We start from the raw sequence: 27,323 nt of genomic DNA, 5'->3' as shown, positions 1-27,323 counted from the left end.
AGGACTGTCTCAGAGCTAAAGGGCTGGATGATGATTGAAAATAAATCAAGTTCAAGTTCAGTAGGGTCTGTTGAGCAATCTCTGATTGCAGTGAGGAGTAACCCAGTAAATGGTCTCTCATGTCTCTTGTTGTTAATAAAAGAACCCAGAACCGTTCCTATGTATTTATTTTGTATTTTCACGAAAATCTCAGTTGGGTGGTGTGTAAAACCACGTACACAAGGTTCTGAAAATGCATGTTTTTGGAAATATCTTTAGAGCCACTGCTCTGGAGCCAGCCTGGGACACCTGGGGCTCTTCAGCTGCACAAGAGAAGCTCCAGGGAGAGCTCCCAGCCCCTGCCAGGGCCTCAAGGGGCTCCAGGAGAGCTGCAGAGGGGCTGGGGACAAGGCCTGCAGGGACAGGACACAGGGAATGGCTTCCCAGGGCCAGAGGGCAGCGCCAGCTGGGATGTGGGGAAGGAATTGGTGGCTGTGAGGGTGGGGAGGCCCTGGCACAGGGTGCCCAGAGCAGCTGTGGCTGCCCCTGGATCCCTGGCAGTGTCCCAGGCCAGGCTGGACAGGGCTGGGAGCAGCCTGGGACAGTGGAAGGTGTCCCCTGCCCATGGCACTGGATGGGCTTTAATGTCCCTTCCAGCTCAAATCATTCCAGGATTCTATGAAATGCCTTTGGTCATGCAGAAATTATAATTTCCTAATACGATACGAATGCTGAATTTTGATGTTCATTAATAATTCATTACTAGAGTGCAAAGGAAAAAATGTTAATATGCTTCATTTACTTGTTTTTTCCTTTTGTGATGTGTCTTTATCTTGCTTCAGAGCACTGAGATGCAGTGAGAGGGGCTGCATTGGGAGGTCACCTTAAGAGAGGCCAGAAAGATGGTCAGAGCAAACTTTAAAAACAAGAATGCACTTTAAGCTTCAAAATGGTTCTTCTGGTACCAAGATTATCTACCCAAAGTCATCACAGTTTATGTAGTAGGCTCTTAATGAAACTCTTGGTCTTTGGCCTGGAGACGTCTAATAATGATGATGTTTTATTAGTCACAATGTAACGCCCATTGACTTTGGTTTGAAGCCCAAAACTCTGCTAAATCTGATGAAGTTTCACTTCTCAAAACTGGGGAGCAAATCACTGCTAAGTGCTTAGAAAGGATGACAGACTTGGCACAGGACTTAAAACTGGAGGTTTGGGAGCTCCTCATGATTGAGGCAGCAATTCTGCATTGTCACTCCAGGTTTCTGCAGGCATGGAATTCGGGAATAGAAAGAAAGGTAAACTGCAAAAGGAATACTACAAAGCGCCCCCTCCCAAAATTGCAAACGAATCACATTTAGCAATACTATTTGGAAGCTGTAGCAGAAGTGTAGTGTTTTGGTTTGGCTGCCAGTGCTACCGAGAGTTGTTTGCCTTTGCTTAGAGTGGTATCAGCATAATACCAATTTGACAAATGCTTCTGTAATTGTTGCCAAAATATTATTGAGCTTTTGTCACAGTTTAGAAATAGCCTTTAGCTTTATGAGCTTCATTAGCATTTGCATGGAAACATTTGTTGTTGGGGGTCTGTCACCCACTAGGCTTGAGGATTTGAGTGGTTGCTTTTGTAAGGCATCACTGCAGGCATTGATGTCACCTGTGCTTTTGTTTTCTTCTCTTTGGGGTGCTGGCTGCAGAACAAGGAGAACAAGCTTCTGAACGAGCAGCTGTCCATGCTGACCTCAGCCCACTCCTCCGAGGTGGAGAAGCTGAAGAAGGAGCTGCAGCAGTACCAGCAGAGCCGGCAGGGTGATGGCAACCAGCTCCTCAGCCTGCAGGAGGAGATGGAGAGGCTGCGGATGGAGCTGGAGAGAGCTCACGGCGAGAGGGAGGTCATGGAGGACAGCTACGGCAAGGAGAGGGACCTGCTGAGGAAGGTACATCTGTCTGTCTGTCTGTCTGTCTGTCTGTCTGTCTGTCTTCCTCAGGCTGTCTCCTGCAGCTGGCCATACTGCTGAAAGCTCCTCCTTCACAACTCCAGAGGGGAGTGTCTGTTCTCTGATCATTATTTCTGTTGCTGAGTGCCCCTAGGATTTACCTTCAGCCAGGTGACGGGGCAGCAAGGACAGGTGGACGTCCCTGCAGGAGAAGTGGCCGCCTTGTGTCAGGGCACCCCACCCTGATGCCTTTTGTGCTGCCAACCACAAGGAAATGCCCCAAACCCAAACACATCTGGAAATCAGGATGCCTATTAACCGTGAATATCATGGAATCACAGAGTTGTAAAGGTTGGAAAAGACCAGTGGGATCACCAAGTCCAACCATCAGCCCAGCACCACAATGTTCAGCACCAAACCATATCAAGTGCCACATCCCTGTGGTTTTTGAACACTTCCAGGGGTGGTGACTCCTCCGCTGGCCTGAGCAGTCTGTTCAATGCTTTACAAGCCTTTCAGTGAGAAAACTTTCCCTAGTACCCAATCTAAAGCTGCCCTGGCACAACCTGAAGCTGCTTTTCTTGTCCTAAGATACGTGTATATGCCAGAGCTTCATGTGTATACAGTGATTCCTCATGGTTTTTAATGCAAATTACTGGAGAGGGCTGTCACAGATGCTGTAAATATTAGGAAGATATAAATATTCCTCATCCTAGCCCAGGATGGGACACAAGGCTCAGTTTTTGACATAGCTGGTGTTGTAGGTGTGCACAGAGTATGACTTAGGTGTGAACCAATCTCCCTCCCTGAGGGGAGGCACTGCTCCAGCACCAGCTGCTGGTTGTTATGGGCTTTTATAGGTTTTGGAGGTGGGATATACACAAAACAGGTTTATTTTTTTTTCTTGCTCCATCATGAAAATATGGAATATCCTGGTTTGGAAGGGAACCACAAGGACAATCAAATGCAGCTCCTGTGATTTATCCCTTGGGGTGCAAGTGGTCCAACATGCAACCACAGTATAAGAAGGAATTCTAGTGGGAGAAAGAGACTTCACAGTGTAGAGTTTGTTTTGCAAATGGCAAAGATGGACCTTTTGCCCTGAATTTGTTTGCTGATTAGACAAATTTTGAGTAACACCTGTTCTCTTAACCTGAGGCACTGAGATGAGAGTTCAGTTTCCTTCTGCAAATGCTTATGGCTGCTCAAGTTAAATCCATGATATCTCTTCTGCACCAGAAATTGAATTGAATCTTTGATCCTGCAATTGGAAAGAATATAGGGCTTTTCTACTCAACAAATTGCAAATAAAAAGCTGTTTTGCAGCTGTTACTCTAGAACAGTACTTCACTTGTTGTGTGACAGCCTGAAGATGAGTAACTTTTGGAAATTAAAAACAAAAGAAAAAGAGCTTGGAATTAGCTGTGTTGTTATTGCAATGGTAGGATATTCTTATGAGGCTCTTTTAGTGCACTTCACACAGCTCCATTGCTGTGGCAAATCTCCCCACAAGACTGAACCCTCAGATAGTGAGTTTGGCTGGGAAGGTGAAGGACTGTGGCCAGGGTGATTTACCCTGAACCTCTGGCACGACTGAAATGCACTTTTGGGTGTGCTTCTCAAAGAGGTGAACAGTCTGTCCCTGGCCGGACTGAGAGAACTGCCAAGTGATCCTTGTAACTGTGGTGCACCCACACAGGGACATGCAAAACCAGGGATTTCCTTTTAAAATTACAAGGTTCTTTTGGGCAAGGGGCTCTGTTCATTAGCTGGGTGCAGCACAGGCTTTTTAGGGCCTGAACGGATGCTTGATTTTAAAGGTGATGCAGCTGGGGATAAACTGTGTCTCTGTTCTTGATTGCAAATCCCCTTTGAGCACTTGGATGGAAGGTTGGCTTAATGACTGAAGAAATGCTTTAAAAAGCATGAAAACAAAGCAGAAGCTTTCCCTTGTTGTAAAAGTGCCTACAGCAGAGCAAATACTGTGCATTTCACCATGAAAATGGATGGTTTAATTAAAAAAACATTTCTAATGAGCAGTGTGGGCGCCTTTGCATTGCTCCCTTCTCTTCCTTGGAAGTGGGAAGATGGAGAGGACCTGTTTCCTTCCTGAAAATATTGATTTAGCCATAAAAATTCCCAAGAAAAATTCTGGGAAGATATTTTTGAGTTGTTCTAATAACCTCCTAGAAGCTGGGAAGCGTCATGAAAGTAAATTGAGGTGAAAAACTGTTTTCACCTTCAGTATCAAGATGACACCATGGACATGCTTGTAGTGGGACAGATTCCCAAAAAACATCTGATTTCTGAGTGAGACTGAGATGAGCCTTTAATTTTTCTGCAGCCCCTGCAAATCCATGTCAGTTATGATTTAGTTACTGCAGTTACTGGAAAAAAGTCCTTTAATCTCTATGTCATAGCTATTCTCTCCAAGTCCTTAATTTTAGAATAGCTCTTCTTATTTAATTTTGTGATAGAGTTGGGAACATCTGGGTAAATACCAACAGCTCTTTCTAGGGCTTTTGGTAGCACCTAATCTCGCTGGGTGAGCTAGAATAATTCACAGCCTGGTCAGGAATTTGGTTAGGAAAGTGCCAAATGCCATCATCCTTTTTCCTTAGAAGACTGGGGGAGGATGGGAGGCAGATCTTATGAGCAGGTTGTTCCAGGGTAACACTTAAATAAGAGCTGCAGCCATCACCAGTGCTCCCTTCTCACCATCTTCCACAGAAATCTTTCCAAGCAGGTGCTATTGTATTTGAAGCAGGTCCAAAGATTTGTTTCCTGTGGAAAGGTAAGCAGGAGGTACAAAAATTGTCTGTGTAGGTATCAGGGATGGAGTTGGTGCTGTTTGGCCATGGTGTGACCTTCTCCCTTTGCCTCTCCCCATGTGTAGTGGACCGTTCACATTCCCACTGCACCCAATCTGGATTAGAAATTTTAAAATCTGGGAATAACTGTTGTGGATTCTGTTAAGTCTTTGGACATCTTCCAAATGTCCTCTCAGCACAGCTGAGAATACTCAAGATTTTTGTCCAGTTTTGCTTTCTAACCATCATAGCTTTGAGTAGAGAATTTATTATCAGCACCCAATAAAAAGCATTAGTAAAATAATTCCACTGATGGGACAAACAAGTAGAGCTCCTTGCTGTCCCGTTGCAGCACAGGTATTCCTTCCATTCCAATTTTTAAAGATTCATTCCTACCTTGAAGACACTAGTGCTGATCTAATGGCAGGTGTGATCTATGGTGAAGGAGTGCAGTTGGTTTTGGTACAGAATATTAAAATCTTGGCTCAGTTCACAGCATTTAAAACACCAATAGCTCTGTATGCTTAAATTGTGGGGTTTTTCACTCTCTGGTTGTACATCCAGACTACAGCCTTCTAGGAGAGGTGCAGACAAATGTAATGCAGATTACTGGAGTAAATTAACAGGGAGAGTAATGAGTGGGGAGGTTTTCCAGTTTGTGCATGGAACAGGACTGATTCAGTTGTGACTCACAAGAAAATATTCACTGTGCTTTTGTCCTCATCATTAGTATGTATCTGGCATAGCCAGTGTTTGATAAAATGCCTTAATTTGAACACACTTGTGTGGAAGACTGAAATCTGTGCTAGGAATGCATGCCAGCTGGGCTGCCTATAAATTTAATCTAGTGGTGACAGCAAAATTATTACTCTTGGGCTTTGAAAACTCTTATTATGGTGTTTGCAGTGTTGTTTATCGTTGGTGCCTTGAGATCCTTCTGCTGTGTGTAGCCATTTCCCCAGCAGTGGCTACAGGAAGTGAAGGAGCAGGCGTAGGGAATGACACGTGCTGGGGTGATGTGTGTTCTCCCACCTGACAGCAGCAGAATCATCCTGCTTAGCTGTGGCAGTGTATTTCACTGGACAATATGATGGTTGTGTGTTCTGAGATAACGCCGTTGAATGCACCAGAATTCAGGAAGCTGAGTAATATTCCAGGATTGGTTGCTGTCAGCATCAGTCCAGCCTTGCAGTTGTGACAAGTAAAAATAGCATTTTTCAGGATTTAGCTCCTGTTCTCATTATTTTTTACGAGGCAATTGTTGTTGTTAATAATTGCTAAATGTGCTGCCGTTGTATTGCCAAGGGCCCTGGTACATGTCATTCCTCACTGTACCAGAGGTTCTGTAGTTGTGGGAAGCACTGAAGTGACTCATCGTACTACATGGACTGGGGACAATAAAGTTAAAAAAGCCTGATCTATTCACTCAGCACTCATTCATTGTGTCCATCTCAGCTCCTCAAGTGCTACATCTCTGGGAACAATCAGCAGATTTATTTCCCCAGCAGCTGTGACTCAGTGCTGTCACTTGAAGACAGCGATGAAACCCATTGAGATGTAAAAATAAACCTCTGATTTGATGACCTGATCACTTGCAGGACCTTTGCTCCTGCAGATCGTGGCCAAGTCCTGCTGCTCAGTATTTTGTAAGATTCTGCTGAAAACGTTGATTTAAGAGAAAGGGAAAATTACTCTTTTGTAGCAGTGCATTTCTCCTGTGCTTCTGCCACTGGTGTACAAAGGATAAGGGGCAAAGCACAGGGGAAACAGATCTTTTATAGAGCAAAGGGAGGCCAAACAAAGCCCCCTGTCTCCTGCCAGGTGAAATTAATCCCCACAGGAGCTCTGCCCTGCAGCCAGAGTAACTCTCTGCCTTGTTCCGTAGCGTATCTCCGACCTGGAAGAGGAAAATGCTCTCCTGAAGCAGGAAAAAGAGGAGCTGAACAGCAGGATTCTCTGTCAGTCTGAAGGTAGGAAAAACTGCCTATAGCATCGTCATGCCTCCATGAGACAAAGGCTTAATCTTCTCCCCTGAAGCTCGTTTTCCCTGCCTTGAAATCTTCCCGTGGCCCTTTCCTGGTGGCCTTTGTCTCTATTTTGTTGTGCAGGTAGTTCTGTTCATGCTGTCCTACTGGTGGGTGATAGGCCAGAGGCCAATTTAATTGGTGAAATACAGGAAAAAAAGTTCCTGGCAAGGCTTTTTAGTTCAGTTGTGTTAAAGCATTTCATGCAGATGGTGTGGGAGGCAGTGAAGCTGAGAGAGCAGGGAATAGCAGTGTCCCAAGAATAATTAATAAGGGATCCAAGGGGTAGCACAATTCACATTATTGAGCTGTGACAAAGGATTTCTCTAGTGTGACACGAGCCTGTGAGTGTTTTTTAAAAGCACAGACTTAGGTGACAAGTTATACATAGGGGAAACAACCCATTTCACAAAAGGGACTCTCATGCGTGTATTGAGCTTTTCTATTTTTTGTCATCCCTTTCAGCTTTGATTTTGCAGCAGGATTTACAAAGATCATCGTGCTGGGGATGTAACTATCACTGCTCTGTGGTACTTGTGAAGTGTCTTTTACTCCTAGCCTGATACAAAATAAAGGAATGAAGATAACATATTGAGAAGAAACTTGCTGCAAATATTTATTCATCCCTTACAGGATGCTTTTGGAGCATCAAAGATGGGAGAAGGGAAGTGGAGGGGGTTGGTTTGTTGTTCACCCTTTTAAAACACCACACGGGCTACATTTGCCTGGTTCCTCAGGAAGGAGAGGGACCAGGTTTGCTTCCAGAGGTTTATTTTCAACAAATAACTCAATTTATTTGGATATAAACTTCTTTGAAGCCCCACAGTCTTGCCAAGGTAAATGGTTGATGATGACATGAGGAAAAGCTGCTGTTGTTGGCTTGCTCCTTTGCTTTGTGACAAAGCTGCTGGTGGGAAGCAGGCAGGGAAGTTTTTATATGCAGCAAGTACCACTTTCTCATCATGAATGTATTTCTGTACTCTGCTGGTCTTTTCTTAAGTGGGTTTATGGCTGGCCGATGGGAGTTGGAGCTGCCACAGTTAAATGATGGTTTGTAGGTGCTGGAGACTTCTCTTTAACTCAAGGCAAACACTGCTCTGCAAGCAGAAGAGCTCAAGGTGTTTCAAATCTTGAGGAGAAAAATACAGATTATAATAGTCTCTAAATATTAGTGAATGCTTACATGGATTTTAAAGTTTCTTGGCTGAGAGTATTTTGTTCATTAGCTGTTGTTGCACGTGTTTACAAGAAGCTTGTTTCTGACCTAAAGTTCATAATTTCTTTTTTTTTTCTCCCTTCCTATTTTAAAGATGAATTTGCACGAAACACAGTTGAAGAAAATATCCAGATGAAGAAAGAGCTGGAAGAAGAGAGATCTCGTTATCAGAACCTGGTGAAAGACTATGCAAGCCTTGAGCAGAGATATGACAACTTGAGGGATGAAATTACTATTATTAAGGTAATGGAACTGGAATTATCCCTGTTCTCTTGTGCCCTGGACCTGATGTTGGTGCCTGGATAATGTGGCTCACTCACCCCCAAAACATTTATTAGAGCTGCCATTAGTGGGCAGTTTGTGCTTGATATTTCTAAGAATACCTCTCTGCACTGGAGCCAAACATTTGTGTGCCCTGAAAAAGGAGCTTGGTCCTCCATACGCTCTGTGAAATGCTTGGAGATGTCTGTGAATTTTAGCAAAAGCTGGCTCATGCTTGTTCTTGTTTTGCTTTTGTGTCAGCGATGTTCATGTGTAGGTGTTGGGTTAAAAAAACAAATGAAAAAAACCTTCAGCAATATGACTTCAGAATTTCAAAACCTGAACTCTTTAGGTTCAGCATTGCTATAGTGTTGGAAAAACTATTGAAAATTAAAGTGCTGCTGGATTTGATGGAAGGCTGAGTGTTTAAAGAGGGTCCTGTAGGGTGCTGTCAGCAGCATAACCTTCAGATTTGCATGTTCACACTTACAAGGCGTCTGGTGTCATGAAAGCTTTAATTCATGCAGAATTTTTAAACTGAGCTTCTATCGCTTTTGCACTTTGAAGTGTTAATATGAATTTTAAGGGTAGGGCATAAAAACTTAGAACACGTAATTTTCTATAAGGTAACTTGAGTACATAGTCACGTATTTGCTCAAAAGAAGCAGCATTTCGAGAGGAATCTTTTAACACTGGATGCTTCACGTGTCTGCATCATTTCTTGGCAGCAGACGCCGGGGCACAGGAGAAATCCATCCAACCAGAGCAGCCTGGAGTCTGATTCCAACAACCCATCCATCTGCACCTCTGAGATCGGGGACACCGAGGATGCGATACAGCAGGTGGAGGTACAGCTGGGAGGGCGTCGTGGTCTGGGTGGTGGAAAGGGGCTGTGACCTTCCTCTCCAGAAGTGTCTTCAGGACAGGAACAGGCACTTAGAGTGATCAGCTCCTCTGTGATTGCTGCCTTGGCAGCAGGACCATGATTGCCACTCCAGAAACAGCCAGGGGATAGAGGTCTTCCAGCCCTCAGGAGCCTTCTTTATTCAGGGAAGCCCAAAGGAGGAAGGACTGATGGGAGCAGGGATTATATAGGGTAGCCAGGGGGTGGGGTTTTATAACTTGGCCAATAGGGAAAGGGACCAGTCAAGGAGAGGATCCAGAATGAACCAATCAACAGAGGTTAAAACCAGGAACTGGGGAACTAACCAATGGGAAGTAAAAAATTACCATAATGTTGCAAAGGCTTGTGGATTTGACATACTTTGCTCGCTGTAAGCTAAGGAGGTCTCTTAAGGAGATTTCCCAAGGGAAGATTGCAACAACCTGAATCAGCTTAAAGACTGCACACTTTCTATGAGTGAGCAACACTTTATGTGGATGGTTTAGGGATCACCAGTCGAGAGCATGGGAGCCCTGTTTAGGGGTTATAGGTGTGAGGTTTGTAGTACAGGGGAGCAGTGCAGGTTTGGGCAGTAAGGCATGATGGATAAAATTGATTCCATGCTGTAGAAACGTGTTGTTAATTGTGTGAGAGGGACTGCAGGGTTCTGGTGCTCTGGCAAACTCTACTCGTTTGCAACATCGGGACTCTAAAAATAATACAGTGCTGTCTTTGGGCCATACCAGCTTAAAGACTGATGAAAATTCATCACAGCAGTTGCACTCAGCGCTGATGGATCATGACTGTATCATGAGCCTTCTCTGCAAGGACACCAGAATTCATTGCCCTCTTGCCCCGAGCATTTTCATTCCCATGCATCTTCACAGATGCTTTGCTGGCCAGCACAGCCCCTGTAATCAAATCAACACTTTCCTAATGCAGAAAAGAGCAGCACAAATTATTCCTTGACTATCAAGAGTCATGTGGAAAAGGGAAATGTGTTTTGTACTTACTGATAGAGTAGGCTGCTTTTTAAATTCCGCTTTCCTGACTCGAGGGCACTTGTGGGTGATGAATGTTCTTAGGGTCTGCCACTCCCTGGCAAGGCCATACTTTGTGTACCAATACCATGCCTGCAGAAACCCCTACTTCCCTTTGCTGGGTGCTGTGTTATATTGCTTTAGTATTTCTGAACTGCTCTGAAAGCATTTTCTGAAATCAAAATAATTGGTATTGACTGTGCTTTGATATAAAATATTCCAAGCGAAGGCAGTTAAAAACCCCTCAAAAGTAAACACTTACTACAATAGACCCAGTAGGGCATTTTTGATGTTCTTAGCCCCCTAAGAACATAACCTACTTATCTATTGAGCTATTAAGCATTCAGTGATTTATCAAAACAAGTCAGGTATTTTACTGACATGAAAAATAGGTGTTCCAAATGTGGATTTGCTCTTTGGAAGTACATGTGTTTCTTAGGATGCTCTTGTTCCTGGCTGTGGCTGATGTACAGTCAGGGTGCATCTGGCACTGTGCATAGTTATAAAACTTGACACTGAGATCTCATTTTTTCCCCTCCTTCCTGTTCTTCTCCAGGAGATTGGGATGGAGAAAGCAGCCATGGACATGACCCTCTTCCTAAAGCTACAGAAGCGGGTGAGGGAGCTCGAGCTGGAGAGGAAGAAGCTGCAAGCCCAGCTGGAGAAAAAGGAGCAGGAGAGCAAGAAAGCCCAGGCAAGAGGCATCTTTTCATGGATACTAATATTTCATATTTGTAGCTGGCTTTCCTTGATTGCCTGAGGCCGCATGATTTAGGAATTTAGCTTTGAGAGTGCCAAGTTCAACATAAGAGGCTACAAATCCATCTGGAAAATGGAGATAAACGTTTTGTCAGCTAAGGACAATTGGACAGTAGAACTGCTTTATTTATTTGTTGAAACAAACTGGTTATATACAAGACTGGTTATATACAAGACTGGTTATATACAACTGGTTATATACAAACTGGTTATAAACATACTAAGGGTAGTATCTTAAGCTTATTGAAAGCAATGAAATGTAGAATCAATTTCAGCACACGTTATTCAACCAGCACTGGCCCTGTGTCTCGCATGTGGCACCCTGCATGTTCAACAACCCTCCCTTTTGGATGATTTCTATTATTCAAGCATTTCTTTGCTTCCCTGGCTTCCCCCCATCCAGTAGTGTGTGGCATGAGCTGAAAAGCACTTCACACATGTGTCAGTCAGGCTGGTGCCCTCAGTTTGGTTTTATTATCATCTGGGTGATTTGAGTGGGGTTTTTTCCCTCAGTAATGACCATAGAGAAGAATACAGGTTAAAAGTAGAGTAGTAAATCAGAACTATCAGGATATCTGTTAGAAGAATGGGTTCTTCATTTCTCTTGAAAGGCAGGAGTATTCTTTTGCTGCATTCTTCCTTCCTTGTCAAAAAAACCCCACCAAAACCAAACTTCCTGCAGTTTGAGTTGCTTGCTTGAAAGCAAATTAAAAACATGTATATTTAAAAAATCAAGGTTACTTGCAGCCCAGTGGTAACTTACAGGAATCTGTAAGTCTGAAAATACAGCTCTCTGGGTTGTGGTGAGCTGACTTCTGGGATGAGGGGTTTTAATAGCAGATCTCTTGTGTGTGCTTTCCTTGCCATCTGTAGCCAGGGTTCTGTAGCTTGTCAGAGGCCAGAGTGTGCTATGAAACAGAAATGCTGTGTGCTTGGTGTCCTGAAGCACTGAAGACACTCTTGTACAAATTGTTGGGCAAGTGCCATCCCTCTTGGCAACATATTTGAAATTTCTGGGGCTTCTGTTGTTTTGTTTGGGAATTATTTTTGTTATTGCTCTCCAGTGTGAGATCAGTGTACCTTTGAACAAATGCAGTAAGAGACTCAACAAAACCATCAACAGTAATTATTTACTTGCTTCACTAGGTATCCTTATTGATCACCCTTAGCAATTTGCAGGAAACACATGAAACGGGAGACTTCCCCAGCCTCTCATTCCTGCTGCAGGAGGATTAAAAACCTGTTTTCCAACTGCTGTGTTGAAGATTGTTCCCTTAATGACTGCCGTTGTTTGAAAGCTGCAGCGAGGCACAGTTGACAAGATATTAATGAGAGATTAAACCCGTTTCTCCTGGAGTGTCCTCTGCCCCACTGGTGTTGCTGGGATGCTCTCTGATGGCAATTGATGACATTATTATGGTTGAGCTGGCTGGCTGGGCTGAATGCTGGTGGAGACCTGCCCAGCTGCCCCGTGCTCTGCCTGCTCCTAAATACAAATTTGCCTCTTTAATCTGCACAGGTAATTGAAACAAGGACTGAGGTGACTTCAGAACATGAAGATTTTGCATACAACAGCCTGAAGGTGAGTGAGAGGCTTCTGCTTAGTGCTGGAACCTATTCCATGGCTCCAGCAGCCCAAACAAATGGTGTGAACGTGGTAATTAATCCAAAAACTGCTGTAATCAGCTCTGTTGGAGAGGGCAGTTGGAAATCTGCTTTCCCTCAGCTCCTGGGCCTGGGATTGCTCACAGATGTTTCTCTCTGAGGCAACATCTGTTCTCTGCTGATGTACCTGTCTCTGAGTCATCCATAGAGGTAACAAGCCCACTCACAGTGAAAGGGGCTTTTTCCACAGCAGATATTCCCTCTGGGACTTTGTTGGGCTCCCTTTGATGGGGCCCTGCATGCCTCAGCAGTCACCTTTGCAGTAGTGTAAATTCTTACAGCTGTTTCTTGTTCCACCTCTGCTTCTTACCCACTTTCTGTGCTGTGCCAAGGTGCCACTCAGGTTAAACCCAGATAAATCTGTGGTGTGATTTGCAGTATTAGCCTGCATCTGCCAGCAGAAGTGCTGGCTGACCACAGTCGTCCTGTTTTTTCTCAGCTATTACCCTACCCTAGAATTTGTCTTTCCCCCAAGCTCTAAATCCTGACAGTTTCTGTCCCCATCACTTTCTCCCTGTGACAGAGCAACTGAAACCTCCTGGGCTCCTACTGCAGCTTCTGTGTGTTCTATCCTCCTGCTCTGACTGTATTCAAACACTTCTGGCCTTGACTGTTTTAGACTGATTCTTACATCCTGTGTATCCTCAGAAAACTAGTTCCTAGGATAGGGTTAGTAAGGGAAATTTTTTATGCTGTTTTTTTCAATGCAGACCTACCTTTCTGATGTTCCTCCTCTCCCTATCCCCTTAAGAAATATTGCATTGCAACTGAGAAGTCCAGAGGAACATATGTTTTCCAGAACAACATGATGCTAAACCATCTGTCAGTAGTAATATCAAATTTTGCTTCTGCATCATCTCCTCAGAAAGATGAAAAAGAAAAAAAAAAAAAGGAAAAAAAAAAAAAAAGAAGAAAAGAAGAAAAAAAAATAAAAAGAAAAGCAGAAATTAGAGATGGAAAGGATGTCCAACCCTCACTAAGCTCTTATCTCTAACAGAAGATTTTTATGACACTTAATCAATCCAATTTTATTTTGCTAGCAAGATATTGGTGTAGCTCTAAATGTGCTGTTCGTGATGGAGGGAAACCCCACTGAATTTTCTTAGTACCTCTGCATAGCCCCTTGGAGAAGAAGCATGTCAAGATCATTGTCCAAATGTCTTCTAGTTGGTTAAACATACTTGAGGAGGGTTTAAGTTTCTTGACCTTGTTAAGAAAAATGGAGTTGCAGTTTGGGTGGGGAAAACCCAGCAGGTGAGAATCACCATCTCCTTAAATAGCTTCTGGAATTCTGACTTCTGTATGAGTTCACAAACTGTGTTTTCTTCAAGTTTAACCCTGCAAGTTCAGAGTGGAAATAGTAATTTTGGGTTTTTTCTACTTTTTGCATACTAACATACTAGCATTCATAGTTCTACATATCTAACAAACTTTAAAATACCATTTAATGTTAATACTATTTCATAAGAATAGGTAGCACATGTTGCTAAAAATGTAGCGTTCTTTAAACTTTAGTCTAAAACAGGTGGAAAATGAACCTGCAAGTATTTCACATTCCCTGTAGGAGTGTTTACCTAAGAAGGAGCGCTGAAAAAGAGAGACAAATACACTTCCCTGCTGTTCTCCCCACATCTGAACACAGGACAAAGCCTGAAGTCTCTGTCTGCAAGGCAAGAGTGACTCACTGCTGATTTTGAGGGCTTCTTTTCCCTCCTTCCCCCTTGACAGCTGCTTCCATGGCTATGACAAAGCTAGTCCTCTATTCTCTTTCTCCTGCTAATATGTATCTCAAATATTTCTACTATCTCTGGCTCTTTTAAGAATTGCTTGTGAATATGCTTATTTTTGATTTTTACCAGCTTGAACAGACTTTATCTCGGGGAAATAGTCTGAGGTGCCTAAAAGCTCACACACAGGACAGTCTTTCTGTGGATGCTCTTGGATGGCTTGTGAGGTACCAGTTGGTCATCCATGGATAGGCACACCTGCCACTGTCCCAGGCTGCTCCCAGCTGGCCTTGGATACTTCCAGGGATCCAGGAGCACCCACAGCTTCTCTGGGCACCCTCTGCAGGGCCTCCCCACCCTCACAGCCAGGAATTTTTTCCTTCTTTCTAATCTAAACCTTTTGTCTTTCAGTTTGGACAAGATGAGCTTTAAGGTCCTTTCCAACTCAAACTATTTCTGTTGTTCTAAGATTCCTTACTTTCATGTCCCATTTCAGACATTTTTGTCACTCCCAGCCCCTCAAGCAGGGCAATACAAGCTGTGAGTGTTACTGGATGGCTGTGCAGGTTTGCTTTCTGCAACCAGCACATGGTCTGATACTTCACAGTGTGTCCTGTCCTCCAGCTTGGTGTCTTGGTGTAATTATTACTGTAATTATTACTGTCACAACACCCGTGATGGCAGGGATTTGCCTTGGGAATTAGCATCTGGTGGGGTGTCTCTAGGAAACATGAAAGGACTGCACTCACTGGTCAGGAGTGAGGAGAGAAAGTTTATTATGATGTGGGGTTTATATAGGCTTTGGAAATCGTTCAGGGATTGGGGGAAGAGAGGAACACCTCTCTGACCCCAGTGGTCAACTTGGAAGTCTATCAATTTGTTCTTTTCTCTGGAAGGAATGTGTATTTACAAAAGATCAGTCTTTGTTCGTGTTACAATCCCTGAGGAAACTCCAGTCTAAGAATGAAAGCAATCAGAAAAATCTGAAAATCAGAGGGACAATGATGTCTCTGTTCTTGATACAGATTCTGATGGAGGGAGGTGAGTGAGGCACAGTGCTTGGTTAGAGAGGCTCAACTGTTTTGTTTTTTTTTAGTTTTGTAAGGCTGAAAAGAAATGTGTGAAACTTGAGCTAACAGTGATAAATTTACAGGCAGAAGTTACCTGTCCTTCGTAATGGATAAATACATTGCTCAAAAAATGCTGTCCCAAAATACACCCAGCCAGATGTTTGGTTAATCATTATCCAGGAATGCAAAACAGGGAGATACGTCCCTCAGACAGCCAGTGAAAAATGTGCTTTCCTGGTTTTTTCAAGCTGAGAAAGTGGCAGTGGGAAGCCCTTGGTCTGACTCCATGTTTCTGAGCAACCTGTTCTAGTGGAAGCTCTCCCTGCAGCTTAACTAGGTGGCCTTTAAAGGTCCTTTCTAACTCACAAATTCTAAGATTCCAAGCAGGAGCATGATGCATAGTTCAGCTCCTCACTCATTGCATAGCTGGGATGTTTGTTTCATCCCTTGGACTTGGCAGCTCATCATAAAATGAGCTGCATGGAGGATTTAATTTTCTTTTCCTTCAGAGTACCAGAGAAGACAGAGAGAGGGCAAAATCCTGGGATGGCAGTGCTAACCTCTGACTTAGGCAGGCTGATACATCCCCTAGCACTGCTCTCTAAGCCCTTTGTTAAAGAGTGAAGCTATTTCTATCACCATTAGTGCTTGGGTACCCCTGTCAGAGCTTTTTAACACTGCATATGTTGGGGCTAGTGTGACTTCAAGGTCAGTGCATCCTGACTGTAAAATTTTTTTGGTCAAATTTGTTTGTCAGATATTTGTCAACTAAATCAGCATGACTGGACCATGCTGGAAAAAGAGCAAAAGAGCATTTTTCACTTTGCCAGTAGAAATCTATTTCCACATCCACAGCACTTTATTTTAGCTTCTGATCTTCCATGGCAAGTGCTGATGCAAAAAGGGTGTATGAGATGGAGAGAGAAGGTGTTTTAACACTCTTCCATGGAATCCACAAAAGATGAAATAGGGAATAAATTTAAATGTAAGCTTTGAAAGGAATGTATGGTAGTGGCTCTTGGAGCAGGGTTATTGGTTATTGCTTTCTTTCCTGGTCTTCCTGGCTTTGTTTCTAACCAGAGCTGATCTTGAAATGACCAGTGAGCAGTGTAGTAGACCCATGATAAAAAAGAGGGAGAAAGGGATATAAAGAGGAGGAGGAGGAAGGTTGAGGAAGAGGAAAGCAGAGGTCTTACACAGCAAATAACAAAACCCACAGAAGAGTTATTTTAATAGAAAAGCAAGTAACTGCTTCCAGAATCAGAGAGGGGTGATGCTTCTCCACATAGCAGGAAGAGTTAAACCCAGTCTGCTATCAATTCCCACCATGCACACACTTCCAACTCCTTTAAACACCATTTAGAGAAAAACCCATGTCTCACATACTCCCTCTGCTGTGCTGAATGTGGAGGAATTGATGGATCTTGGGCATTTCTTATCCTTTTGTTTTTTTCATGACAGATGGTATAAAGTACCTGAACATGCCCCATTACTGATGTTGTTTGTTCAGCTAGGAGCATGCTGCCCAGATGCCAAATCAGCTATTCTGTTCACACCTCTGCTGTGATAAGCCATGCTATTTATAATTTGTAAGGATTTATAATTACAGCACCCGTTTCCTATGGAAACGGGGTTTACACAGCTGTGCTAACTACACACTGTGTAAATTGTATAAATTGCCTGCATGCCCCCCAGCCGTTTTTGGATTCATTAGCTTGACTCAGCCCAAGCTGATAATGAAGCAGATATCCCAGAGATAAGAGGGGTTGGTGAAAGGAAGCTGTGGAAAGGCTCAGTAAGCAGCAAGGAGATGAGACACACACGTGGCAATGGGGAATGATCTTGTGCTGTTGTAGACACTGGAGAATCCACATGGATGGGGATTGTCCTGGGAAAGACCTGACCCCACATCAGACGGCAGACTTTGTCAGCTCACGTGCAGGGGTGTTGGTTTGTGCCATGCTGGACAAGGGTCCTGTTGGGGTTTGGTGTTGCCTGAGAAGTCTGGGACCATGGGGACAGGAGGGAGCAGTCCTGGGTGCCACCATGCAGCAGCCAGAGGTGGAGGATCAGTGCAAAGGGAAGGTGGGTTGTTGTGAACAGGACCCCAGGAGTCTGGCTCCCACCCCGTCTGTGACTCACTGCAAGGACTGCTGGTTTTAATCTTGGAGAGGGTAGATTTATATGGGATGTTGGAAAGAAATTCTTGGCTGTGAGGGTGGTGAGGCTCTGATACAGGTTTCCTAGAAAAGCTGCCCCTGGATCCCTGGGAGTGTCCAAGGCCAGGTTGGACAGGGCTTGGAGCAACCTGGGACAGTGGAAGGTGTCCCTGCCCATGGCAGGAGGTGGGACTGGATGGACTTCAAGGTCCCTTCCCACCCACACCATTCCAGGATTCTGTGATTGCACCTTGTGCAGGGGCAAAGCTGCTCTTGACACCAAGGATTCTCCAGGTGGCTTTTGGGTGGTGCCAAATAGCTGCCAAATGTTGTGCTGCCACCTGCAAACAAGGCTTTGTGGTGACAGCCTAAAATGAAGACTGTCTTAGCTGCCAGAGTTCTATTCTTCTGTCTTCTGCTGCCATGCAAAGGCGAGTAAGCCCTTCAGTTGTCTCAGTAAAGATGTTGTTATTCTGGAGAATCAGTTGGCATCAAAGTAGCACAGTGTTGGCCCTGCCTGTCAAATGCCAGCAGCTGAGGAGACATCAGGGTGAGGAAATCCTCCAGCTATAAACAAAGCACTGGAGTGGGGGAATTACAAAGTGTATGAGAAAAGAAGAGAGAATTCACAGACCCGTGGCTCACCTAAGGGATGCGTGCCACGATGATGGTTTGTGCAAATCAGCATCTTCCAACTTATCTAATGAATATGAAAGGTGAGCTGAACGTTGTGGGGGTTGTGTGATTTACTGATTCAGAAGGAAAAGAGGTGGAGGAGAAAAGAGCATGCTGAACTTCTTTAACAGCCTGCTTTTTTGTTTAGAAATAGTATCAAGAAATAAAAAATTCGACAGGTCACCCTGTAGTGTTGTTATTAAATAGCAACTGCTGACTAGAGCAAAATCCTTCCCTGAACCACAGATGGCTGGGCTGGCAGCACAACCCGGATCCTGGCTAGCATTGATCTGTAATCATCGATAACTGAGTCACCTTAGGGGCATCTCAGAGCAGGATGAGGCACCACAGGGTGGTTTATCTAAACTGCTTAATGGCTCCATGTTTTCCAGAGGCAAGAGCTGGAGTCGGAGAACAAGAAGCTGAAAAATGAGCTCAATGAGCTGAGGAAGGCCATCGCAGACCACGCCACACAGAACAACTCCTCCAACGACGTGCAGGACAGCTACAACCTCCTTCTGAACCAGCTGAAATCAGCCAGCGAGGAGCTGGAGGTGCGCAAGGAGGAGGTCCTCATCCTCAGGTCCCAGATCATGAAGGCAGCCCAGCAGAAGGAGACAGGGAAGAACATGGTAAAGGAGAGGGTAATGGATTTTCTTCACTTTCTTCCTCTCTGTTGCTGGAGATTCACTGGCTGCCTGAGCAGTGCCCTTTCTGCTCTGGTGGGCAGGATGGCACAGTGAGGTTATGGAGAGTGGGGCAGGGATACAGGAGGTCCTGCTTGGGGATGAGATGTAGTCCCTGGCATTTCAGACAGCCCAGGCCTCTCTGTGCCATAGTACTGCCCTAGGGTGCTTACCCCCATACCTGATGAGGGTAAGCCAGCCCACACCACCCCTGCACCAATGTGTGTGATTCAGCATGTTCCTGGTAATACTTCGCAGCAATCATCTTTTTCTGCAAGGAAATGGGATGAGGAAAAAAAAATTTCTAGACCAAATTCTGCTCACTTTGGGCTGATGCAGCTGTGTTTCTTCTGACATGCAGGCAAGAAGGGAACCTCTCTCTCAAACAGCTGTTACAGGATTTGTATTTAGAGCACATTCCAATGGAAGGACACATTTTCCAGAAACTCAATCTTTATTGATTCGCTGTCTAATCATTCCTCGAGGTTTTGGTGTGTTTTTTATTTCAGACCAAGCCAAGCTCCCTGCTTATCTTCTTCCAAAATTCACTGCATCCTTCTTCCATCTCTTATCTTTCTTCCATCTCTTATCTCTCCTGCTGCATGTGTGTGAATTCATGGAAACTCAGTAGTGTGGTAGATGCCCCAGGGATCCTTTTAATAGAATAGTTGGGAGTTGTTTGGTGTCAGGAGCTTCTGGAGCCAGGCAGAGTTTTAAAGCAGGCTGTCACATGGCTGTTTTGACTTCTTTAGGAGAGCACCTCTCCCAGTGCCAGCTGGCCCAACAGTGACCGGCACGTTGACCAGGAGGACGCGATCGAAGCCTACCAGGGCATGTGTGAGACCAACCGGTAAGTGTGGCACAGACCTCCCCAGCACCAGGGTGTTGGGGAAGACCAATCAGGGAAACCTTAGAAATATCATTGCTTAGAAAAAGATTCTGAAAATATGAAACCTATAATCGGGATAGAAATGAAAGCTGACTTTGAGTTGTAGGATACTGAGTCTTAGTTACTATAGAACCTGAAAACAATGGCCTAAAGAGCTGAAGGAGAATCCCTTTGGATTGAACAATACCTTTCTGCTGGCTCAGGGATGCAAAGGTCAATGCAGCAAAACAGAAGTCTAAAGAGTAGTTTGTAGAGTTTAAAATACAACACAGTATGGTGATACAGTAGTTCTTATAGGCTGGATGTAGATTCTATAGGATTTTGTGTCTTGTGTTGGTTGGTCACTGTAAATTAGAATATTCATCACAAAAGGAGATATAATGGATTGTAACAAAGACCTCGCTCTCTTAGCTCTCTTACCTCTTAACTCTTACTCTTACCTCTCCTCTTAACTCTCACCCTTCCTCTTCCCCCTGCTCTCGCTCTCTCCTGCTCTCTCCCCTGCCCTTTGCTCTCTCTCCCCCTTCTCTCTCAGCTCTCCCCCTGCTGTTCTCTCTCCCTCTCTCTTTGGGACTCCCCTCCAGCCCAGGCTGGTGGCTGAAGGCAAGGCCCTTTTACCCAGACCCTGCAATAAACCCACATGTTCTAGAATGTACAGGTTGGCAGAATTCCTTGTCCCAGCTGTCTGTGGATTCACCTACACCAGGGGGGGCTCTGTGGGACAGGTGCATCCACACCAAAGCCGTGGTGTTCTGGAGAGCTAACAGCCTCTGGGTTGTGTTATGGACCCAAGGGTGGGCTATAAGGGTGAAACCAAACACACACGTCTTAGAGAACTGGAGAATCCCGGAGTGGTTTGGATTGAGAGACCTTTAGTCTCTTCTAGTTCCAGTCAGGTTCTGAGCAGGTGGAAAAGCAAACGTGGAAGGGAGCAGAACTGGGTTTTGACTTTGCTTCTAGTGTGTAAATGGCAGCAAGACTAAGATTTGGGATTGTGTTTGGATTTATTTCAGGTATCTCATACCGTGTTGGGAAGACGCCAGAGTTTCCGTCTGGTTTTCCCAGAGGCAAAAGCCTGTTGTGGTTAGCTGAGCTAACAAACATGCTGTATTCCCTGGAAACACATTATTGATTTTCTTGCACCCAAAATGAGTGTCTGGAACAACTGTTTTATTGCAGATTTACCTCAGTGAGGATTAATACTTTGAACATGTGTCTATCCTGACAGTAACAATAGGCTGATACTGTCAAGCATTGCATCAGTCCTTGCAGCTGCCCAGGAGGATATAAAATAACAAAGCAATATCTTACAGGAAGAAAAAATGACATGGATTAAACAGCAAGATAATATGAAAAGTAAATTTTTATTTTACTTCAAGGAAATTGAATGTTTATCTTTTTTTTTTTCTCTTGACAAATACAAATGTTTGAAGCTTTTTTCCCCTAAATAATTTCCATTCATCAAGGAAGAAGAGCCAGCCATTGTGGATTAATGGCTTTTAATAACACAATATGGTTTGCTACTTTGTAGAGTGGTTGCACAAGGTTGTTAAATTCCAGGCTGGGACCTGACTTAATGAGTATTTTATTCACCCCTGTATGAATAAGAGGAAAGGCTCATTTAAGTGGAGCTCAAAACCCTGATGGTTGGACTGAGGCTCTGCCCAGGCTGTTCTGCCAGCTTTCACCAGGTCTGGAGGCCTGGAGCTGGGGATTGTTGAGGTCCAGGACTCCTGTGAGATTGGTTTCTCACCTGGGCATCATGTCTGGCTAGATCAGGACTAATTTTAGTGGTTTTTTTTCAGTTTGCTGTTGAATATTTGCTTTCCTGAAGTGAACTTGCTGATGAGGTTTATGCCCCTCCTGCAGTAGAGGTGATGAGATTAATTTGCACATCACATTCTCGTCAGTCAGTCAGTGGAGCTCAGTGTGCTTCCTTGCAGCAAGAAGTGTGTTTTGGTCACTTCATGAATTCTATTAATTTTCTCTTCTTTCCCTCTTTTTCCTTCTTTCCAACAGTCTCCTGCAGCTGTGGGTGCTCAGTGTGTGTGAGGTGTGAAATGCCATTGTTGGGCACAGCATTAATTACTCCATAAATTTCCCAGTGTGCATGTGTAGAGAAGGTTGTGTTCAGGGGTTGGTGAAGGAGTCAAAATAAGGGTTGCTGCTTTTGCAGGACACATGGCTGACCTGGGGGTGTCACTGGCCCCCAGTATTAATTAAAATTAATAGAATCTGGCCATACTGGTGCACATTGTCTTCTGTAGCCTGCCAGGAGGCTGCAGTTCTTCTCCAGACATTCTGGTTTCCACACTTGACTTATGCAGAAAGAATTGAATTGTAGAATCATTTAGGTTCAAAATGATGTCTTGAGGTCCAGCTCTCTCCCCAGCACTGCCAAGGCCAGTGCTAAACCATGTGCCTCATCCACATAGATTTTAAATCCCTCCAGAGCCTGTAAGTTTCCAGGATCTAATTTTCCAGAGGAGTACAAATCTTTTTCCTTGCAATTGCACGGGTGAGCTGCAATTCTAAGAAGTTAATGTGATCTGGCCTTGGTGGTTTTTGGCCTCTTAAGTTTTGGGAGGGGAAATCTCTAGTCTCCAGGGTCAGTTCATTATTCTCTCATCTGCCTCTCTTGTGAAGCTTGACTGGAGCTTGGCTCTTGAAATAGAGCAGCAGTAGCTCTATGTGCTCTCACCCTGATTTTCTGCAGTGATTTATCCAGTGGCTCATTAAGCACCACCAACCTCTCCATTACAAGGTTCTTCTCTGTGCAGTTGTCTGTTTATTGGGTTGGTTTATAAGCTGTAGGCTGGTGTTGATGGCAATAAAGTGGATGAAGACAAGTGCATGGGGAGCCTGGATTATTGTGTTTATGGACATAAATTAACATTCCCTCCCCCAGCACAAATTTGCATTTGTACTTACACAGCTCTGTACCCAAGGGTGTCGGCATGAGAAACAGAAATGCCTTCCCTTTCTAATCTTGATCAATGAATATTTTAATGGGAAGCTTTTCTGGTGGAGTTGCAGTTCTGAGGTGGGATTTATAAGCAAGAGCTTCTTCTTTTCAACCTCCTCTGCAATAAGCACTCCCATTTCTCTTTCATTGAATAGTTTGGGTTGGAGGGGACCTTAAAGATCATCTAGTTCCCCTCCCTGCCATGGGCAGGGACACCTTCCAACATCCCAGGCTGCTCCCAGCCCTGTCCAGCCTGGCCTGGGACACTGCCAGGGATCCAGGGGCAGCCACAGCTGCTCTGGGCACCCTGTGCCAGGGCCTCCCCACCCTCACAGCCACCAATTCCTTCCCCAGATCCCAGCTGGCGCTGCCCTCTGGCCCTGGGAAGCCATTCCCTGTGTCCTGTCCCTGCAGGCCTTGTCCCCAGCCCCTCTGCAGCTCTCCTGGAGCCCCTTGAGGCCCTGGCAGGGGCTGGGAGCTCTCCCTGGAGCTTCTCTTGTGCAGCTGAAGAGCCCCAGGTGTCCCAGGCTGGCTCCAGAGCAGAGGGGCTCCAGCCCTGGCAGCATCTCCGTGGCCTCCTCTGGACTGGCTGCAGCAGCTCCACATCCTTGTGCTGTTGGAGGCAGGGCTGGGGCAGCTCTGCAGGTGGGCTCTCACCTGGGCACAGGGGCACAGGGGCAGAATCCCCCCTGCCCCGCTGCCCACGCCAGGGATCAGCCCAGGGCACGGGGGGTTCAGGCTGGGGCAGCTCCAGCTCTCACCTTCTCCTTTCTCCCAGCGCTGCTCCCTCTGCTCATCTCCAGCCTGGACTGACCCCAGGAGTTGTCCCGACCCAGGTGCAGCTCCAGCCCTTGGTCTGGTTAAACCTCATGAGGTTCCCTTGTGCCACTGCTTGGGCTTGTCTGGGTCCTTTTGGATGGCCCAATCCCTCAGGGATGTCAGCTGCTCTTTGCCCCCCAGTCTGAGGTGCTTTTTGACCAGGTGGAGGTTCTTCGCCAGCCCAGGCTGATGGATGTGGTAAAACCTTGCTCCACCCAGCAGTTGTTCCTATCTCTAAGTCATCATGTATTAGCTATTTAGGCTGAGGATGGAGCATGGCTTTATTTTGGTGGGAGATCAACATTTTCCCCATGTCTATATAATGCAGCATTTCTAAATACAGAAGGAGGAAACGAGGAAGGAGTCTGCCAGGTGCTGCTAACCCTGCCCATGTAGCAATTCTCTCTCCACAAAGCTTTTGGAGGAAAGCCCTTTGTCTCCAGGTCAAGGGCAAGTTTGAACTGAAAGCAGCTCTTTCTTTATAGATGCGTTAAAGAAGCACTCCTGTTTTTAATATTATCTCTTTCTGTTTTTCATTTAAAAAAAAAAAAAAAAAAAAAAAACCTCTGCTGAATTTCAGCTGCTAAGAGGAAAATCATCAAGTTAGTTCCTACCTCATTGTCTGTTTCAATAACTGAATTTGAAGCTAAGAAGGCTTTTTGTTCCCTGTTTCAGTTCTTGAGATCATTCAAGCTTTGGTGGAAACACAGAGCCAGTGAGAGACCAAGTGATGGTGTTAAGAAAGAATACCTGTCAGCTCAAAGTAAAGGAGGTTGTGTCTTTGAAATTAGCTTTTGTGATAGCTTACAAGTGATTTCTTTTGAGTACATGGATTTTTTTTCTCTGTTGGGCAAGTCCCACCTGCAGCTGCTGTACAAAGCAAGGAGCTGATGCTGGCTTCACATGAGGGATGTCTCTGCAGCTGGGACAGGCCATCATGTGAAGATCCTATCATATCTCTGCTTCCCACTCTCCAGTGGGTGTCTTCCCACTCTGCCACGGATCTAGTCTGTGATGCACATTATTTTTACTGTTAATTAAAACAAAAGGGTGTATCTGTGTCTGAAAGTGAAGTGCCTCTTCTTTATGAAGAGAGGGTAATTTACTGAAGATGCTGAAATTAACATCTCTGGGTTTAGGGTACATACACCTCCTCTAAGCTACTTTCACAGGGCACGGAGGTGTTTGGGCAGGAATATTTTGCTTCTGGTGAGGACAGTTTGCTGACTGCAGGTCCCAGCTGCTCCCCAGACCTGTGCCTCCAAGATCAGGATAAAGGGGAAGCACAGCTTTGTGAATCATCCCCTTCAACTCCTCTCCAGCCTTATTTGAAAATAGGGATTACCCAGCATTTTAGGAAATTATGTTTCAGATGCCAATTACTCTAATTACATTTAAAGGACGCCTTTTTATGTCCTGGTCAAGATGAACTTCTGGGAGAAAGGAAAGTGCATGGTATCTGAGTCAGTGCTGTGTTGATGGAGATGAACTAAATCCTTATTTCCCAGTGCAGGTTTACCTTAAATCAGCATTTTTATGTATTTATATAATGGCACTTTCTTGAGCTGCTCTCCTCATTTACCTCAATGCCTATAATTAAAAAAAGGAAAGAAAGCTATTTTTCCAAGGAGACTATATTTTAAAAATGCTGCTCATCATGTGAGATTTCACAGGTTTCTGACATGCAATAAATAGTGGGGATGCTTCTTGCTTTTTTCGTTGGTTTTCAGCGCCTGAGGACATGTCCTGCTAAGATTATATGAACCAAAAAAAAAACAACCCAAAAAGCTTTACTAACAAGTTCATGCAAATGAGACCAATAAACCTCCCTTTATCTGTCAGCTTGCAGACCCTTTTGGAAACCTGCTACGCATGGGATAACAACAAGGTTTTAATTTAAATTCATACATGTGGCTCTAACAGATGAACTTTGCAAATGTCAGTGCCTGAAATGTGTGCTAGTTTTGAGAAGTGCTGGGCTCCAGCATTGGCATGGGAAGGGTTCACGAGCTGTCTGTGGTGGTGAGGGACCCCCAGAGCCCTTTCAGAGCAGTGCTGCAACACCACATTTCTCACTGCTTCCCTCGTGTGAAAATTTGCTCATGAATGTTTGTGTGTTGTGCTTTTCCACTGAAATATGCAGGTTCCCCTGCCAGGGAACGGCATCTGCTACAGCTCTTTTCAAAATGTGTGTTGGCTTGCTTCTTCTTGTGTTTTGGCTTTTTTTTTTAATATGATGATATATTAAGTTTGATGGTTTCCTTGCTTAGTTTTTAGATTGCTATTGCTTAAAACAAACTCTGTTGTCTAACTGACATCAGAGCCATGTAAAATCTTGCTGTAACAAGTGTTTCTGGTCAGGTTGATCAGCTTACATCAGTCGTTTGTAATGTGTTCAGCACCTCATTAAAAAAGATAAATCAGCTTCTTGCCTCATATAACTTGAAAAAAAACCCCCGAAACAATCTGCTAAAAGGAAACTGAAAAAAAAAAACCCAATCTGCTTAAAGTATTAAAGTGGGATGAGATTTTCTGGCTATTATTCTGCTTGGACGTTACAGAAGAGATGGATCTTGTGTGGATGCATGTGGTGTTTGGACCAAAGGTTGCTCTGAGGAAAGACTGATGTGTTTGACTCAAATGCTGAGGAAACCCTTGGCTGAAGTAGAAGGAGAAGAATTCATTTTAGACCAGTTGGAGCTGCTGCAGTGGGAAAGAGATGGAGAAACTTGTTTTTAAAGTGTCATACAGGGCACAACCAGGGCAGGGCTCTCCTTCCCTGTGGTTGAAAAAGAAATGCAACGTGATGAAAGTGTGCTCTAAAAAATAATACTGACTGAAACAAATAAGGGTTCTGCACCTTTCCCCCTTCTCTTTCAATTGACCTTTTGTCTTTCTCTGTCCTCTTGTTTCCTTTTTCTGTCCTTTATTTCTAGCAAGACTGAGGACTGGGGGTATCTCAATGAAGATGGAGAGCTCGGCTTGGCTTATCAAGGTTTAAAGCAAGTTGCCAGGTCAAACACTTTCTTTTTTTCCCCACTGCTGCTTCTCCCTTCTCCTCCCTTTTACTTGCCCTCTTGTTTCTTTCTCTTGCTCTGCTGTTGCCATGTGGTCCTGGACAGGGCCCACTGTTCTCTCTGGGAGCAGCTGAGGGTAGGATTTCCAAACTGTTGGAACTGAGACCCTCCTGTCATTTTCAGGAGTCATGGTTCCAGTTGGCTGTTGCTCGTGGTGGCTGCTGTCACTAATGCCTGAGCTTGATCCAGTAAGGATTATGTGACATTAATGGGAAATTGAGTGATGAAGGGATTGGGAAGCTTTGTCTTCTTGGGATCTCCAAGAAGACAAAAAAACTCCTCCCGTTTCATTTTTTTTCCAAATTGTGCTAAGACACAGAACCTCTTGGAAGTGTTTTCTCCCAGTCCTTGTCCTCTTGAGAGGCCCTCACCTTGTATCCCAGTACTGTCACCTTTGCATGATCCTGGGAATTTCGTGCTCCCATCTGTGTGTTGTCTGTGGGTGAGAAAGGCACGTGGTGGACACGGGGTGCCATCATTCCACACCTCTCCCCAGGGCAAATATCCCTCCTGGATTCTTGTCCTGCATCACTCCTGTGCTTGGTGGCTATAAGGCTCCAATATACATGATTGTTATTAAAGTTTTAAGGAAATTAAAGAGATGAAAAATTTAAATATTTTGTATAGAGTAGTCTAAAGCAGTCACATCTAGAGGTATCAGTGTGAAACCAGATAGTAACAA

General features: G+C 44.6%; 1 protein-coding gene across 1 annotated transcript in view; it reads left to right on the top strand.

Moving 5' to 3' along the window:
* The window catches only part of MYO5B (myosin VB), a 124,527-nt gene that overhangs the window by 84,586 nt on the left and 12,618 nt on the right, over positions 1-27,323 (top strand). The window contains exons 21-29 of the mRNA XM_066339599.1: positions 1,677-1,916; positions 6,612-6,696; positions 8,061-8,209; positions 8,959-9,075; positions 10,707-10,844; positions 12,429-12,491; positions 18,598-18,837; positions 19,644-19,741; positions 26,501-26,578. Of these exons, the coding sequence (XP_066195696.1) occupies positions 1,677-1,916; positions 6,612-6,696; positions 8,061-8,209; positions 8,959-9,075; positions 10,707-10,844; positions 12,429-12,491; positions 18,598-18,837; positions 19,644-19,741; positions 26,501-26,578 (1,208 nt within the window). The remainder of the gene's footprint in view (positions 1-1,676; positions 1,917-6,611; positions 6,697-8,060; positions 8,210-8,958; positions 9,076-10,706; positions 10,845-12,428; positions 12,492-18,597; positions 18,838-19,643; positions 19,742-26,500; positions 26,579-27,323) is intronic.

This window comes from Sylvia atricapilla, chromosome Z (assembly GCF_009819655.1).
Source record: "Sylvia atricapilla isolate bSylAtr1 chromosome Z, bSylAtr1.pri, whole genome shotgun sequence".
Classification (NCBI taxonomy): domain Eukaryota; kingdom Metazoa; phylum Chordata; class Aves; order Passeriformes; family Sylviidae; genus Sylvia; species Sylvia atricapilla.
Note: the sequence above shows the minus strand (reverse complement) of the source record. Positions and strands in the feature narration are given on the sequence as shown.